Source organism: Aptenodytes forsteri, unplaced genomic scaffold, assembly GCF_000699145.1.
Source record: "Aptenodytes forsteri isolate BGI_AS27 unplaced genomic scaffold, ASM69914v1 Scaffold81, whole genome shotgun sequence".
Lineage (NCBI taxonomy): Eukaryota > Metazoa > Chordata > Aves > Sphenisciformes > Spheniscidae > Aptenodytes > Aptenodytes forsteri.
In genome coordinates, this window is record NW_008795259.1 from 5,615,390 (window position 1) to 5,633,389 (window position 18,000).

At 37.4% G+C, this 18,000-nt stretch overlaps 1 protein-coding gene across 1 annotated transcript in view; it reads left to right on the top strand.

Moving 5' to 3' along the window:
* The window catches only part of PIGN (phosphatidylinositol glycan anchor biosynthesis class N), a 96,189-nt gene that overhangs the window by 72,566 nt on the left and 5,623 nt on the right, over positions 1–18,000 (top strand). The window contains exons 20-27 of the mRNA XM_009279210.2: positions 516–618; positions 3,102–3,204; positions 5,374–5,460; positions 8,159–8,214; positions 8,697–8,772; positions 10,085–10,158; positions 13,907–13,949; positions 15,680–15,732. Of these exons, the coding sequence (XP_009277485.1) occupies positions 516–618; positions 3,102–3,204; positions 5,374–5,460; positions 8,159–8,214; positions 8,697–8,772; positions 10,085–10,158; positions 13,907–13,949; positions 15,680–15,732 (595 nt within the window). The remainder of the gene's footprint in view (positions 1–515; positions 619–3,101; positions 3,205–5,373; positions 5,461–8,158; positions 8,215–8,696; positions 8,773–10,084; positions 10,159–13,906; positions 13,950–15,679; positions 15,733–18,000) is intronic.

Sequence of the window (18,000 nt, forward strand, 5' to 3'; positions counted from 1 at the left end):
GCTCCTGTTTTAAAACTTTCAAGTAGAGAAGCTAATAAGTTGATAGCTTCTGTATCTTTACTACCAGTATTTTCAGTTGCACCTCAAATTGTGGCAGGTTTCCTAATCGAATCCAGTGGAGCAGTGGCTCTGTAACCGCAGTCTTTGAGCTGCCGGTGGTCCTCGGGGCCATGGTAAGTGGTTCTCAGAGTAGTATTAAACAGGACTGTTTTTTTGGGGTAGTGCTTCTGCATAATCTTAAGGACTTACTAACATCAGTTTGTGAGAAATTATAAAGGCTGTGAGGTAGAAAGCCAGGGAATTAAAATGATAGAGAACTAAAATTACTTTTGATAAATATTAAGCATTCCAAACACTGGGTTTTCTTTAGCAAAAGTAATTTCTGAAAATAGAAGGGCATATATGACCAGTATTGAATTTCTGTACATAAAGTGGCAAGATTTGAAGAATGTTATCTTGTTACCGAGGATGAAATGTTTTGCATATAGTGATTGACGGGTCTCTTTTTATCGCAGTTTCTTCCTCGGTGTTGCCGTTACTGAGCCCCACGTTTCTCTTTCAGCGACTGTTCAGCATATTGCTCTCCCTGATGTCCACCTACCTGCTCCTCAGCACAGGGTACTGTTACTTACTCTGTTTGGATTGTCTTACATGTGAAAATCAAGGGCTAAATGTGAAACTGCTGAACCTCATGAACACTTCTGTTAAAGGTGTAACGTGTGCTTCCAGCTATAGTCTCACCATTTATCTCCTTGTTTAGTTTCCTAAATAAAATTGCAGGGGAACTTCCATATTCCTCCTTGTTTTATAAACACTGTTTTGTTGACATTCCTTTCAGCTAGACCAAGCAGTGGCTGGAAGGGTATGTATTCAAATAATCTTGCACCAAAATAAGAAAATCTAGTTTAGTTTGTCTTTTGTTGTTTTGGCATGTGCTTTTCTGCTCTCAAACAAAGGGAAATAACTTCTCTCCCAGCTGCTCAGCACTGGTGTCTAGTTATAGCTTAAACGATGTGCAACAGGAAACAGATAGCCCTAAAAGGAGGGAAAATTTTATTCAGAGAGATTTTCATGGAAGTAACTTTTTTCAAAGGGATGCTAGTCCCTATAAAGAGTAGGGCTGCTTTCTTTTTGGATTAAAGACAACTCTTCAGAGCTTGTAAATGAGGAAAACACTGTGCCAGCCAACCCTTTTTTTTCCAGACTCAGTAGCTCTTAAGAGCATAATTAACAGGGAGTATAGGAACCATTCTTTCCGCCTCCCCTCCCACTTATCCTCTGGATTTAATTACATAAAATTAAGTGGAATAAAATGTCTTGCAGTAGACATTTTGCAATAGCTGCCTCTTGTGGATACTCTCATTTTAGATGAAGCATCTTTTTTTTTTTTTCTTTTTATCTCCGGCCTCCCCTTCTTCCCACTTCCCCATTAAGATTTTGATCCTAATCTTACTCTCGTCCGCGCACACACCCTTACACTCAACCTTCTTAGCCTGTCCTGGCTACTGGATAAAGCATGAATATTGTTCTCTCTGAGGCTGATAACCTCCTTCTTTGTATTTTGGCCCTGCACGAGACCACTTAAATGCTGACAGCTCTCTGCTGTCTTCCTACAATGTTCAAATAGACCAACAAACGTCGGAACAATTCCTTTAAAAAAAAAAAAAAAAAAAAACCAAAAAACAACAAACACCCCCCCCCCCCCCAAAAAAAAACCCAAAACCAACCAACCATAGCAAAAACAAGGCAATCAGTGCCAAAAGTATCCAGTGTTTTTTCTCCTCAGTGCTCTGTTATACCATGTAATGATAACCCAGTGCATGGCTAGGTAATTACAGCACCTCTCTATGTGCAGTTAAGTGGAAGTATTGAAGCCAGCTGAAGAGCATGGTTGCATACAACCAGTTGTCACTGACTCAGTTGAAGACATTCAATTTGTAGGCAAATGTAGACCATTGCGAGGATTTTAGGTACTTTTGTTACTGTGACAACCCAACCATTGTTGTCTTCATGTTTAACTGCTTGTCATTTTGATAATTAAAGCAGAAATGTCTCTCCAAAATTTTTTGTTGCAGTTTGAAGCTGCTTTGTAGCTACACTAGTGGGGAGGCACAACAGAAACAATACCAAGATTTAACTTGAATGATTTTTGTGTTTTAGACAAATAAGTGTGTGTCCAAGGAGGGGAAAAAAAAAAAAGAAAAATTTACAATCTTGTCAGTATTAGTGTCACAGTCAGTGTCAGTATTATAATTTTATCCTGAAAGAAAAAAAAAAAAACCTGAGGCACCATGAAGTGCAACTGAAATGTAGAAGGCAAGGAGAAACTAATATTATCCAATTATAATCTACACCCCTAAATTATCTGGCGGTTTTAATCTCTCATGTAAGTACACTCATAGTTTGCGATGTTTGAGTGCTGTAGGAGCCAGAATTACACCTCTGAGATTGGGGATGTGGCTAGAACAGCTTAGTGGCCTTGGTTAGAGTGTGACTTGACACTGCTATTGCGATGGATTGGTATATAGTAAAGAAAAGGACATTTCACTTCAGTGAAATGTAATGCTTTTTTTATTATACAGATGCCTCTGCTTGGAATTAGACTGAGGTCACCGGAATGAGTTTGTGTGATTACGTCCTAAAGAGAGACAATCTCTAGTCGCTGTCTAGGTTGGACTGTAACCCCTCAGTTCCAAATAGCTCTCATTAAAAAATTTTCCATTTTGCAGAAAATGGGTGCCAAATGTAATTCCTTTTTTCCTGTTTCTTTTTAATTTTATTCGTTTTGTTAAAATTAATCATGACAGAAAGGGCACTCATCCAGTATTGTGGCAGCCATCAAATGAGAAAATGTGTGCAAAACATGACAAAGCTGAAGCAGCCTCTATTTCTCCTACTTTTATCATTTAATTACTGTCTGGCTTTAAACTTCAACCGACCAACTGTGGGTACTCCTCAGAAATGGGGAGACAAGGGGGAGAATGCCCCTAGGTCTTTGCTATATCATTTGTGTGAAGAAAAAAGAAAAGAAACATGTCAGTATTTGATGTTAAGTAGTTGTTAGTGACTGCACTTACTATGATTATTATGTTACTCTTCAGGTATGAAGCTCTGTTTCCACTGGTTCTGTCTGGTTTGATGTTTGTGTGGATAAATATGGAGCAAGAAGCACTGCAGCACTATGGTCTCTCATTCAAACCAAAGGTAATAGCTCCAGATAGCTATATCAGGTTAATTATCAGCTTTATCTTTTTTTTTCCTTGAGGATATATTCTGAGTGATTTTCATAGAGCAACACTTTGCATTTCTTTAAGTTTGGGAAGCCAGCATCAGCTGGTTTATGAAATAGGAATGTGACCTTGTAAGAGAGATCTATGATTTATATTACTGAAGATATTCCACGTCGGAGCCCTTTCTAGGAATGCAGGAAATCAGTTTGACTTAGTGGTGTATTCTGTAGGCTACAAAGCTCTGTTAGTCAAGTGTACTGCTAATTCAGCATAAGGTACAGTAACTCTTTAGAGTAAGTACAATGCCAATGTACTTTTCTTATTCTGATGGCAGAGTCACAAGTGAGAGGCTGAAAATAAATAATTTTATTTCTGAAATGACCCATAGGAAATACCAGAAATCTTAGTTTGACTTTGTCCTTCCACTCTTTCTTCAAGGATGGAGTTTTATTTCTGATTAGACAGACAAGGAGCTGGAGACTAAGTTGGAACTAGCACCTTCTCAGATTTGCTTGGAGAGGGAGTTTTGTAATCAGTGCAACTTCTTTCACCTTAAAATTTAGTATATTGTCAGCAATTTTCAAAGCCCACGCTGCTCGCACTGCATCTTGGCTTTTAGATTAGGTCAAGGGTTTAACAAACTGTGGCTATGCCATTGATTCGGTTAGATCCGAAGTGCAGGTTGCAGCATCGTCTGGTGCTCAGAGCCAGGCAGGTGTGCAGCACAGCTCTCCCCCGCTTCTCCCAAATGTGCCATCCTTGATGCAGGTCACGGAGAACCTGGGTACAGATGCCTGGGAGTGGCCAGAGTTACTTGTAAGAGAAGTGGCAGTACACACTTTTCCTTCCTTTTGCAGCTCATAATAATTAGGGAGAAGTGCCGGGAGGTGAAATCTGAGCCAAGGCAGTCGCCAGAGTGGACCTGACACATGCTGTGGTTTTGTGGTTCTCCTGCAAGGGAGACAGTTTTAAAACTTGAGAGAGAACAGGAATTCAGGGCTGAATATCAGAAATGAAAATGGGGATCGCTTTTTATTTATGCTACGTATAGTTACGATATTTTGTGTGACCATGTTTTGTAGCATTTTAAGACGACTCCTGATAGAGGAGGAATATGAATGTAAAAAATGCACACTTAGTGTGAGGCCATGATTGCAACCATGATTATTTCTAGCACAGCAGTCTCATCTGTGGGATGTACTTTCTCTTTCACTCTAGAACCCACTCTACCTTCTGCATCTTGTAACAAGGCATCTGTGATGCTTGTCTGATGGTGGTCTGATGTTCTGTTTGTTTTAAAATAAAATTCTATTAAAGCAGTATTAAACAGTGATGAATACTTTGTTAATCAAATGCAAATGACGAGAACATAGGTAAGCTGTAATTAAGTTTTCTGTTGTCACTCCCTGTATGTCATTTGACTTTTGGTTTCAACTGAAAGGAACAATAATGCTTACCCCTGCTTCTCATTTTTAGGTTAGAAAAATCATCTGTAGAATGCCTGTTAATATATGCCACAAAGTAAATCTTGTATTAGAGAATCCAGCTCAGTTCTCTGATGATGTGAGATTATTTTTCATTAAAATGTTGTCAGTGTTGAATGTCTATTACTTGAATCTTTTCTTTTCCCCAGTGAAGAGGAGTTCATTGACCTCTTAAACTGCAAGAAGACAATTTTTCTTCAGGTCAAGTGATATTGTGCTGAGAACTGAGTGAAGGAGATGGAGAATATTTTAGTATTCTCACTCACAACATAAGTCAAATGAGGATAATTGCAGTCTTTTATTTCTGTGGATCTTTATCCACATGTTCATGTGAGCAGTGGAAGTGCGTGTGTGTAGGAGGAATAATTATGATGAAAAAAGATGATGGTAAGTCTAAGGCATAGAAGTTCATTTTTAGTGTAGATAACAGCGGAAGCTCCACTGTTCCTTTGATCATCTCACTTGTACAGTCTTTCTGGCAGATTCATTAAAGTATAATGAAAATATGGGAAAGATTTGAAGTCCTCATCGTAATACTACTCTAATAACAGCTGATAGGGAAGTAGGTTTATTTCTCATTCATTTCAGTAAAAATATGGTGGTTCTATCAAAGTACATCAGTTGATATTGGGTATTGATTTCTTCTGCTGTCTTTCCAGCTTGCTGTTTTCAACTTCACCTATGCTACTGATATAACTCAGTTTCGACAGCTCCACCTAGATGACATCCGCAGGTCTTTCTTCTTTGTATCCTTTTGCCGGTTGCTGCGTTCCAGGGAAAAGATGTTTGTTTCAAAAGGCCCCGCCATCAAAATTTATAGCCTGGTAACCACTGGAAACAGAAGCTGGTGAAGATGATTTGACTCATGTTGCTCAAAAGACAGTGGTCTTGTACATTATGTTTTTTGACAAAGTAATAAAAAATTCAGTACGAACTGCACTGTTTTGGAATCTGGCTCCTTGGCCACTTTGAAAAGTTTGGTCTCTTTATGAGCATTGCAGTTGAGGTAAACTTTCTTCTAAGGAATCCTGTTTTCAGTTTGGTTTTAGTTTATTACATTTTGGCTGAAGGGAGCTCATTCAACCTTCACAAATCAGTTGGAAAAGGTGATATTGAAGTCATTCTCATTTTCTCATTTTTAGAGTATGGCAGTGTGTTAGGAAGAAAATGTTAGGGGGCAGGCATTGGCCATGGCCAGACAGATGAGATGAGAAGGAATGTTCCTGCAGACTCTTAGTGAAACGTGTTCCCAGAATCTGGCCTAGAATTATTTATATCACACGTGGTTTCTGCTGTTAGAAATTATATGGGTTTGGGAGGGAAGAGCTGTTTGTTCACTAACATAGCAGTTATTTTGCAGTACTGTAACTGAAACTGCAGCTGATTTTTTTTTTTGTCTTTTTTTTTTGTTTGTTGTCATTTTTCTCTTCCATCGTGGGACTGCAGATAAGTGAGAGGTATTTGGCAGCAAGGGTGATGGGTGTGCAAGTGGGAGAGAAATTATGAGCCAGTCTAGAACATATGGGTTTCTAGTGGAGCTGGGGAGGTAGTTATCTGAATACTGGTTCCTCCAAAAACAGTCTTTATAGTTCATAGAATAACCAAATCTGAGAGGGTGGATCACCGTTGCAGAGTCTATGCTGTTGGAACTTGGGCGGGTGGATCACTGTTGCAGAGTCTATGCTGTTGGAACTTGGGACGGCGCTATTGGACATTGGGAACCTGCAGCAGAGGAAGTGTGACAGACACCTCATTAAGAAGGCAGTTCAGTGCTAAGGAAGGAGGCAAAACAATTTGCTAGGTATTGAACGTTTGTGTTTGCTTTAGAGTATACCTAAAAAGCAGCTGAGACGCTTTGCAGTAAATTTATCAATTTCATTTGCTATTTTGCTATTTTAACAAAAAATAAGAAATATTTTAGTAAAGCTACTGCTGTCTGTCAGATGCTAAAAATTAGCCAAACCAAAAATCAGACAATCCAATTGTATTTTTTTTAAAGCTCTAGCATAGTAGTACTTTAACACTTGAATGTAGCACTACTTTAATCTCATCTTAATCTAAAACATTTAAATGTATTTTGTTCAGCTCCTGAAAAAATACACAATTTGCAGGTCGTCTTTGCAGAGACCAGGTATGATACACACCTGCTCAAAAGATGTGACTTTTTTAATTTAGATGCTGTTTAATGTTTAGAAATAGTGGTATTAGAAGAGAAACCTTTTCTACTAGAGCAGTCACATTGCAACTATGACCCTGTGAGCTGTATATCTTAAGATTGTCTCAAGGTTCCTATATAGGGCCCAAAAGTCAGCATGTGCTGAGGGGCCTTATAGCCTGATCTTCCAGAAGAAGATTCAGGTTGCTTATGCTTAGCATTTTGATTAGACCTATGTGCTACTAATATTTTTTTGTTTTATTGCAGAACTGTTGTTCTTATAAATCTTAACTGGCAGAACTGTGCTATGCTGTTAGACTTCTGTGTTACTAAACTTGAAATGATGTGATACTCTTGGGAAGCATAATTTTTTTTAGTTATGCTGACCTAATCCTTCCAAAATATTGCATGCAGAATCCCAACAATTCTGCTGAACAGTTGGTAGCAAATTGTTTATGCAGAGACTTAAATGATCCAGTGCAGGAGCTATAACAGGAGTGGAAGGACCAGAGGGAGGTCTGGCAACAGCAGCCATCGTCACTGACTAACTCTCTGCCTGATGCAAAAAAGCAGTTAAAAACCATTCTTTGACTGAAGACATGAGCTATAATGGGCACCAATGAGCTCAGGAGGTAGAAAAATGTCTTTCATGGGCTCCTATAGCAGCAAGTGTACCTAGATGAAAAGGGTAGGGTTTATAAAAAAAACTTCCAGCTATACAGATCTTGCCAGAGTCGTCCTCCCTCCCTCAAGTAAGGAAAAAACTGGGAGTCCCATGTTGCAATGGATAGACTCAGCATAATCTTTGGACAACAAACTTATGGGACGGATAGCATAGGAACCTTTAGTCTTGTTTCATAGCCAACTACCTCTTCCATGGTCAATTCCTCAATAAAGCCATCTCTTTTTGGTGTGCAGTACACATGTATATGTCATTACTTTCTGCAAAAGCATGTGTGTTTGAATGCACAGCTGGGATTGTGGTCCAGGGATGTTCCTATCTTGCTAGGTAGGAGCCCAGGAAAAACAAGCTGCAGCTTTCTGGCAGGGGCCTCAGATCTTATCCAGGCAGTCCCTGTCTTTTAAAATTGACATAGTCATGTGTGAAATCTTGGGTAGAGCTAGACAATACTTTGGATTTCTTAATGCAGTGTAAAGCTGTAATAGTGGGTCAGCTTCTTGTAGTTTCATGATAGGGTTTTGAAAGTAAATTGGAATGAAGGGGGGAAAACACTGGTTTTGTTTTACTGCAGCCATTTCTGTAGTGTATTTTCCTTAAATACATCTAGGTTTTCTTCATAGTGACAGCCTTTTTTGGCACTGGAAACATAGCTTCTGTTAACAGGTAAATTTTATTCATTGATTTGAGACACAGGGTACAAAAAATTCTTCCTGCAGTTGGTGTACTAAATATAAATCTGGTTAGCAAAATCAGGGCAGCAGAATTAAAGCGATAGTCAGTGGAATAATGATAATTTATTTCATTTCTGCTCTCTGTAACATGTTCCCTAAGAGCCTGAGCTTGTTGGTTACGAGGTCGTCTCAATTTCCATTAGAAGTTATTGGCAGCATGAGCAGAGAGAGCTCAGCTGCTCACCAACAGCATGCACCTTGAAAGACACAAGCAGAGAAAAACTGTAGAGAAAGAAAAGTGAGGTAGGCTGTCCTTGCTAATTTAATATTTGAGCAAGAGAAGAGAAAGTTGGAAGCCTTGTTTAAAAAGGTATATACGTACAGTGTGTTACAGGAGTAACTAAATGCTCTGGGTTTTTAATGGAAAATGCCATTTCAAGGATATGTCGTAATGTCTTTTTCATGTTTCTCTAGTTTTGATCCTGCTTCTGTCTATTGTTTCTTGACTGTGTTCAGTCCCTTCATGATGGGAGGCTTGCTTGTGCTAAAGGTTAGTAATCTTACCTTAGTGAAATTTTCTCAAAGAACTGTTTAATAAATAATATATCACATACATAGTTGTTACTTTGCAATTTACAAAAACATATATATATGTATTTGAGTTTCATTAGCCTTCTTAACCATGTGTGAAGCTTTCAGCCTTTGTAGTGTTTCTAGAGACGGATCCCTCTGTTTCCCAAGAGAAGCGAAAGTGCATGCAAGTATAATTTAACTGCATTACATCAGTTTATTGTATTAAAATGGAAATTTTAAATGTTGAAAGACTTAAATTACCTAAAAAATTATAAGCTCTTTCTCTATAGTAGACTATCTACAGAAGCATTGAGGATATATATATTTTATTAGCTCTATCTACATTACATTAAGTACAGGCTTTGAATGCTCTACTGATTAGATTGTCATTTTACAATGAATATTATTTTTTATATTTTTTAATAGTCTATCAAAGATTGGGTTGCACTGCTTGTTTGCAGGCAAGGTGTGGGAGCTCTTTTCTAATACTTGAGTAAAGGATCTGCCGGAGGGGTAAAGAGGCAAACAGGAAGGGAGATGTGGAATTTATGGGTTATTGCTAAAATAAGCAGTATTTCCTGCCTCTGCCTTTCTGCTGCTTCTGTCCCAGAGAAAGCAGACTTAAGTTACAGGTATACTGTGTGTTATACTGCAGGACATAAGTGGATAATGCAAACCACCTGGATGCGAGAGAACAGGTTTTAGCAATGCATTTACACTACTAACTTAAGGATTACAAGTGAACTTTGGAAAGAGCAAAAGGCAACATTCATGTTTCTAACTTGTTTGTTTGTTTTGTTCTTAATTTACTGAACTGTTTACATTTGCTTGACTTGGCTTTGGAGTGGCAGTGTGATCCTTCCCTTACTGAATACATTCTATATTCAGATTTTTTTGTGGTTGAGATTGTCCTATTACGCTTCGAGCTCTGCAGCTGGTCACATGAGATATGGATCTGAATAGTTCTGTCTTCTAGCCCTGTTGAAGTATTTATCACTAGTGCTAAAATGGATAAATGAAGTGAGGATCGTTAATGTGTTTAAATTAGTTTTCCATATTGCCTCATGGCTTATTTCACTGCAGTTCAGCTATGACTGTAGAAGGGGTTTTTTATTCATTTACTAAACATGCTTCCTACAAAATGAGTTTCTACCCTTTCTTGCCAATATTTTATTTTTGTAACATACACATTCTGTGATAATTTCAAAAGCAGGAAAATGTTTCCACAACCTGCCAGGTTGTTTTGTAAATATGGCTGTAGACCAAAATGTAGCTTGTGTTTTGAACAGGTTGTAATCCCGTTTGTTCTGGTATCATGTGCTTTCGAAGCTGTTCAAGTCACAACACAACTGTCTTCTAAGAGGTACAGTAAGCGCTATATTTCTGCATTAGTAAGGGCTTCAAATCTAGTTTGCAAGAATTCAGAATTGTCAAATGTCAATCTAAATGTAAAAAAACCAGTAGATCACATTGTTACTTCTATTTGTTATTATGGTTTGGGTTTTTGTTCAGTGATTTTGCAAGCTCAGGAATTCTTTTCTTAGTGATAAATGAGTATAAATGGAAGTGTTGGTCCTGTCTGAAACAATCAGATATCTAATATTCTTTGTTGACAATACACAGAAGGAGCAGTTTTCCCCCATAATGTAGAAAAATGAGCAGAATTTAAAGTCTGATTTTTGTTTTATATTGCATCTATGCCTATAGTACAATATTTTAAAAATAACCCATTTATAATGTAACCAGTTTGCAGCTTTGTAGCACTGACCTCACCAGAAATAGCATTTGTATGGCGGGCTGTATGCCCTTCCATTGCAGTTCAGTGCTTCCCAGGTGTGTTTAGTATTACGTATTTTTTGCAGTAGGACTAGATGGCTGCCAGTCCTTTCTTCATCTCTAAAGACTTTTCAGAGAGAATGTGGGATGGGTGCTCAGCCTCACAGAGTGCTGTATCTGGGCTTGAACTACCCTCACTCTTTTCACTGTCTCAAGATTTTTATATTTTCAACTGTTAGCCCTCCCTACCCTTTTCAGTGCACCCAGCTCACATGACTGAAACCTCTGCTCATCATGTGGGATTACGAATGGTGCTGAGATGGAGGAGGTCCCTGTCAGCCATGTGGTTTTGAGTTTGTCACCATGGGATGTTCTGTGGGGTTGACCAAAAGTCTCGCTGGACAGTGGCAGGGGGACCACAGAGACTCTGCCCTGCATATTGCTCAGCTGAGCAGGAGGAAGCTGCCTTTGCTCAGTGTGATGCCCTCTGCCTTCCTGTTTGTTTTGTGCCCTGCCTGTTGTCTCCTTTGGCACATTGTATTGCCACCTGGTACTAATGAGGGACATGGCAGCCCGAAATCTGACTCCTTGTTGGAGAGGAAGCACAAGGGTCACCATCCCTTTTACCTTCTCTGCCTTAGCGGTGCGTGCAGCGTACTTGGGCTGTCCCTGGACCCTCAAGGAAGGATATTCGTCTTCCTCACTAAGGCTTATACAGAAGCAGGGCTGCAGTGAGGAAACAGGGCTGCAGTGAGGAAACAGGGTTGCTCAGAAGACTAGCTAGCAATCTACATTTCTAGTGGTCAGGCATCATAAAGGTCACCATTTCTTAACTTGTGAACGCTTGCCTTGGCAGCACCAGTGATATTGCAAGCTTTTATGGAATGTGCATCTGAGTGTGTGAGAGGGGAAACGATATCGACTTCTTAAACCAGGGGACATGAGTACATCTGTGCCACTTTATGAGCCTGTGGTTGTAACTCCGGCTGGTATTTGTGCCGGCTTCATTTATCTGTGCTCAGGTAACAATAGCAGTGATACTGCCACAGCGTCAGCCTGGGAACAAGGCAGAAACCACAAGATGTGCCCAGGATCCCTGGAGAGGTGGTGCTCTGTTTGTCAGCACATCCTGAAGCTGTGCTGCACTCTTTATTACTATTGCTGCCCCTGCTAGAAAAATTAAGCCATCACAGGGGACAATCTTGTCTTTGTAGTGTGTAAACACACCCTGAAATTCATTTTGTCCTTCTGTTGTGAAAGGCTTCCTGCAGTTCAGAAGGGCAAAAAGTAGTTTTTTGTTATTTGGACAAATTGCTCCTAAACTCCCTGTTGACAGATTAAAGATTTTTTTTTTTTTTTTTTTTTTGCTGTTTGTGGGGAATGTTCTGTCAGAATATGTTCTTGGAGCTTGCCTGTGAAAACGGCCCTCTAGTTGAGTGCCTCCTAGGCACTACAAGATTGTAACATCCTATCTGAGCCATAGGTAAGTGGAGAGAAGCCTTTCAGTGCGTCTGAGACACAGTTGGTTTGCTGCATCCTTATTTACTAATGAAGCATAGCTGACGTAGGCAGTATCAGAAACTTCCTCATCAGGAGGCATTGGTATGGGTGTCCCCCCAGTACATGCTCGTGCAACGCTGCAGCAGGACGTTTTCCCAAAAAAAGCTTCGTGGATTTATGATGGTGTACTGATTGTATTCTGGTTAAAGACTGTTCTGTTAATGGGTCAGCTGTTTGCGACGTTGCTTCAATGTCATTAACTTAGAAACTAGTTTTAACCAGTTATAGCAATTGTTTCCATGTAATTTAGGGTTTACATAGTCTAATGAAAAGAAGATTAGGTTAATGGGGGAGAAAAAACAGCTCTGCGTGCTCCCTTCTGGTTCCTTTTACTGCCCGCAGCCTACTTTCCAGAAGTAACCTGCCACCTGACAGAGAGGCCCGTGGGTTTGGGAGCATGTCACCAAAATGCTGGCAGAGCAGCTTACGGGCACCCAGAGACCTGGAAGGGGGGCAAGCACCTCCTTTAGCCGCCTCCTACCCAGCAGGGTGGTTGTCAGGATAGGACCGATCGGCTCAGGTATCTGTCTACCTATGCCAAACAGCTTTGCTCACTCTTGAGTTCATCTTGAAGCTTCTAAATCGGCTTTATTTGGCCTAACCGGCACATGAGCTCCCTGCATGAGGAACGGGCAGGTGCTGTTTGTAAGATGCTCTTGTCCAAAAAATGACTCGTGTTAGGTTTGTCTGTTACAAAATTGAAACTCTGTTAATGTGAATGTCTTTCTTAAGCAGGGTGGGATTGCAAATGCCAGATGTCCTAGTCATATATTTTTACTGTTCTCTAATACATTGAAATGTATCTGAGTGATTGAAAGGCAAGTGCAGGAAATCATATGTTATTAAAAACCCCATAAAGAAATTAAAATAAGCTTTGTAACATCTCTGGCCGTAAATAAAGGTTGATGGTCTGGTTCTTTTTTTTTTTTTTTTTTTTTTTTTTTTTTTTTTTTTTTTTTTTTTTTTTTTTTTTTTTTTTTTTTTTTTTTTTTTTTTTTTTTTTTTTTTTTTTTTTTTTTTTTTTTTTTTTTTTTTTTTTTTTTTTTTTTTTTTTTTTTTTTTTTTTTTTTTTTTTTTTTTTTTTTTTTTTTTTTTTTTTTTTTTTTTTTTTTTTTTTTTTTTTTTTTTTTTTTTTTTTTTTTTTTTTTTTTTTTTTTTTTTTTTTTTTTTTTTTTTTTTTTTTTTTTTTTTTTTTTTTTTTTTTTTTTTTTTTTTTTTTTTTTTTTTTTTTTTTTTTTTTTTTTTTTTTTTTTTTTTTTTTTTTTTTTTTTTTTTTTTTTTTTTTTTTTTTTTTTTTTTTTTTTTTTTTTTTTTTTTTTTTTTTTTTTTTTTTTTTTTTTTTTTTTTTTTTTTTTTTTTTTTTTTTTTTTTTTTTTTTTTTTTTTTTTTTTTTTTTTTTTTTTTTTTTTTTTTTTTTTTTTTTTTTTTTTTTTTTTTTTTTTTTTTTTTTTTTTTTTTTTTTTTTTTTTTTTTTTTTTTTTTTTTTTTTTTTTTTTTTTTTTTTTTTTTTTTTTTTTTTTTTTTTTTTTTTTTTTTTTTTTTTTTTTTTTTTTTTTTTTTTTTTTTTTTTTTTTTTTTTTTTTTTTTTTTTTTTTTTTTTTTTTTTTTTTTTTTTTTTTTTTTTTTTTTTTTTTTTTTTTTTTTTTTTTTTTTTTTTTTTTTTTTTTTTTTTTTTTTTTTTTTTTTTTTTTTTTTTTTTTTTTTTTTTTTTTTTTTTTTTTTTTTTTTTTTTTTTTTTTTTTTTTTTTTTTTTTTTTTTCCTTCCCCCTTTGCAGCCTTTTCCTCATTGTTCTTGTGATTTCAGACATTATGGCTTTGGTAAGTTGTTGTTGCACATTCTCTTCAAATAAGATCAAGAAGCAGAGGGTTCTCCTAATTCCATCTTAGAGAGATCTGAATTTGTTTCAGACTTCAAAGTTTTTGTAACTAGGGCAGTGAATTGGATTGAAATCCTAGCATAATATTGAGATAAAACTCCTCCAGTTGCCGCTCTTTGAATTTCATGTAATTAACGCTTCTGAAGAAGCACTATTCTCATAACAATAAGAGACAAAAATGAAGTAATAAGTTATCATTCTGAGTTTTTCATGTGCTTTCCAAACAAATTCCTAGGAAGAATTTAAATAAGAATATCAGTTTTAGCTATGTGCAGGGACTAGTTAATTTTTCAGGAATTTCGAACCTTTTACTCATCCCACCTTCCCTTGAAAAAGAGAGGAAAAGGAGATATGCATTACCCACCAGCTCTGTTAGAGTTGCCAGAATCCAGGAGATCAGCAACATCCGAAAAGACACTTTGTGCCCTTTGTAATAAGCTGTTATGAAATGCTATCTTCAGAAAGCTTGCGTCCACAAACCAAGCTAGCTAAAACAACCCAAAGCTGAACAATACCCCAACATAATTTTTACAGATTAAAAGTACATTTTCGTTGCCCCCTCAAACTGTCTTCAACCCAGCAAGCAGTGCCACTGGGTATCACAAGGTAAACAGAAACTTTTTCAAAGCAGCAGGTAGAGCTGGTGTTCTCACTTTGTACATGCTGTTTTATTTTTGTCCCTTTGGACTAAGCATTCCTGATATGATTTCCTTGTACAGTGTGATCTGTGGATCTCACCTGATAGTCATTATTTGGTTTTTTACTCACTGTTTTTCCTAATTTGTCTGTAGAGTGAGAAATGGAGAAGGTATAGTTTTGTGTAGCTTCAAATAAAATCTGAGATTAATCTTATTTTTGATAACTTCTACAGGAAAAGGATTAAAATACCAATAAACCACACTCACAGCATTTCTTTAATAAAATCAGTCTAACTAGACCAAAAGAAGAGTGCAGACATGTACCAGTGTGTAGCAAGCCCCAGTATATCCAGGCCTTGTATCTCATGTATTCTCCTATTTTGGTTTAACTATTTTAAAACAATTAGCAAATATGTACTTGATGTACAATACAAAATATTACCAAAGAGGTTTGATATGCAGGAGCTGTGTGTATATCAAGGAATGAGAAAGTTGGCAGGGAAAAAAAAAAGAGAACTGGTTTGTGGTCTTGAATCAATGTGGCCACCAGCTAGAATTTGGGGGATTCACTAACAGACAAGTGCTGTCTTCTCCCAACATTATTCCCATTTTACAGGTGGGGAACTGCCAGAGTTGCCCAAAGAAATTTGTGGCGGAATTCCATGCAGATAATATGTAGCCTTCTCTTCGGCACTAGGCGTTATTTGGGATCCCGTTATTTCAAACAATAAGGTGGCTTGGCTTTTCTTATTGAAAAAGTTTTCTGCTGGTAATCTTCTGTTTCTTGCAAGCCCAGCTTGACAGAACTTAGTCCATCTTTAGCTGTTTGTGTTTGAGACCATGTTAAATCTATTTCTGTCTCCTAGACCTTGTTCTTTACTTTGGTCCAAATGAGCATTCTTGGAAAGGTCTTGCCCTTGTTCTACTTGAAGAATTAGAAACTTGGAGTAAACAGCCTGAAAACATGGGGTTTAATTTTGTGTTTCACATTGTGCAATGTTGATGTACTAATCAAAGTTGTTTTATTTCCTAGCATTTTTTCTTTTTGGTTAAAGATTATGGAAGCTGGCTGGATATTGGAACAAGGTACAGTATTTTTTTGCCTCCATTGCATTTTTAAAAGGCTCATAGGTTAATATTGTTGTTTATCTACTCAGAACTCTTGTAATTTTTTCCAATTACTCTCCTTAATCAAATGCTTCAGTGATGTTCCCGTACTTAAAACGCATGTGCACACACATGTGCACACATGTGTACATGTATATATATCCCAAGCTAAAACTTGTGTCTTAAAATCTGTGCCATAGGAACATGGAGTAGTTAATGAAACTAGCATGGCAAGAAATACAGTTTGTAGGATTTGTCTGATTTCTAAAGAACAGTAAATACACAAAAATATTTTTAATTATTGTTTTTCATTTTAAGTAGTTATAATCACTGTTAAAATAACAATTTATCAGAATTGTAATTGTCTTGACTCTATTTAAGCCTCCATATACAATCCCCTGTGAATTAATGAACCTCGTGCAAATATGTTGGTGGCTACCAAGACCCATGCATTTATCCTCCCCCTCGTTGGGGAAGAGTAAATCTGTAGTATTTAAACATAAAAATCACAGCTAAAATGAGTCATACTAGCCTCCACAGCATACATCATGAGGTAGGTTTTCAACGGTGCAGTCTTACTTGTGAATAGTCCAGAAATAACAAACACAAGGAATACACATTTCAGATTTACCTTCCTCATGTTGTGGAAATAGATAATATGCTGTAATAAGCTTAGTTAGGGAATGTGTTGTTAATAATCCAGCCAATCTGGTCACTTGACACTGTTATTTAAACAGAAGTTGAATAGTGACCCATTGTTAATATTCTGTTCAGTCTACATTTACTCTGTGCTTTGCTAAGCCCCAACGTTCCCTCCAGTGCATGCATGCGTGTACACACACACGCACACATATTCCACCTGTTTTCTCTGGAGGTTCAAATTCCTGCTTTTGAAGGTTCCTAATGGGAGGAGATGCAGTTAGATCAAATAGTGGAAACGATGTTTTAACATCACACTTCCTTGCTATGGTCAGTTTATGGTAAATCAGATGGCCTCATCCTTTGGTTTGAATTCCTGTGCAGATTAATAAGGATATTAAAGACCTCAGAAAAGCTCTGTTCTGCTGGGCAAGAAGCTTTCTAATTGGGACTTAGCAAGCAAAAATATAAATTGTTACAAGTACCCAAAAACTTCCTCTCTGATACACAGTCTTCATAGCATAGAGATTTACAACGGTGATAGATTGCTGGATCCATTTCAGCTGGAAGTTTGCCTTATCATGAAGAGTTTAAGGGATCTCACTATGCACAACTGTAATTCTGCCTCTCCACGTATGTGTTTTGAGCACTGAAGAAAGCACTGAAAAAGTCCTTCAAAAGAGTAATGTATGATTAATTTTTAATGTGGTAATGCATAATGCTCAGGCAGCCTTAAATTTGTCATTACTTCACTTTTGAGTGCTTGACTTTGCCACCTACGTTATTTTATTGTAGTCTCTATATATGTTTTATATGTGTGTGTATATGCATGTAAGATAAAAATGACTAGGTTGCATAAGAAAAGAGGTGAAGCCATAGGCACAGAGCTGAAGTGGTCCTTCTTTTACCTAGCATGAGCAATATTTTGGCGCCTGAACCTTCTCCTCTGAGCAGATTTCTAATGTGTGATCCTCAAGCTTGGCAAAATTAGCAGGCAACAGCAGGTTTTTTTTGTTTATTCCTGAAAGGGAAGATGGGCTTCATGGAGTTTTGGGCAATTTCCAAAACCAGTGGGAGAGAGATACTGACATGGCTCTTTCCTGTCCTCCTGTTACAACTGCGGTGACAGCTCTGTAGCATTCCCATTGCAGTGTTGTCTGTTGTTGCTTTGACAGCAAGGTCTGAAAATATCCCATCTCAGTTGACATTTTAGGTGTTGGCAAAATTTTCCTGAGAAGGCTGAGTCAGTTAAGGATATAACGGTTCTTTTTTTTTTTCCAACTGTTTGTATCTCAACAAAACCTGTGTAGGATTGCATGGAACAAAGAATAGCAGTGCTCTTAGGGACAGCTGCTCTCATCTTTTTTCTTTTTTTTTTTTTGTGGCACTGATAGGAAGTGTGTGTGTGCGTGCGCAGTTATCGGGGTTCATTTTATATTACTAGTTACCACATCATTGAAATCACAGGTGGAAAAGCAGCAATTTAATTGCCCAGTGAAGATTCATTCCTCTAAAGTCTGTCAGAGTCTAGTGTTATATGTGCCTGTCATGGTTTAACCTCAGCCAGCAACTGAGCACCGCACAGCCGCTCGCTCACTCCCCCTCCCC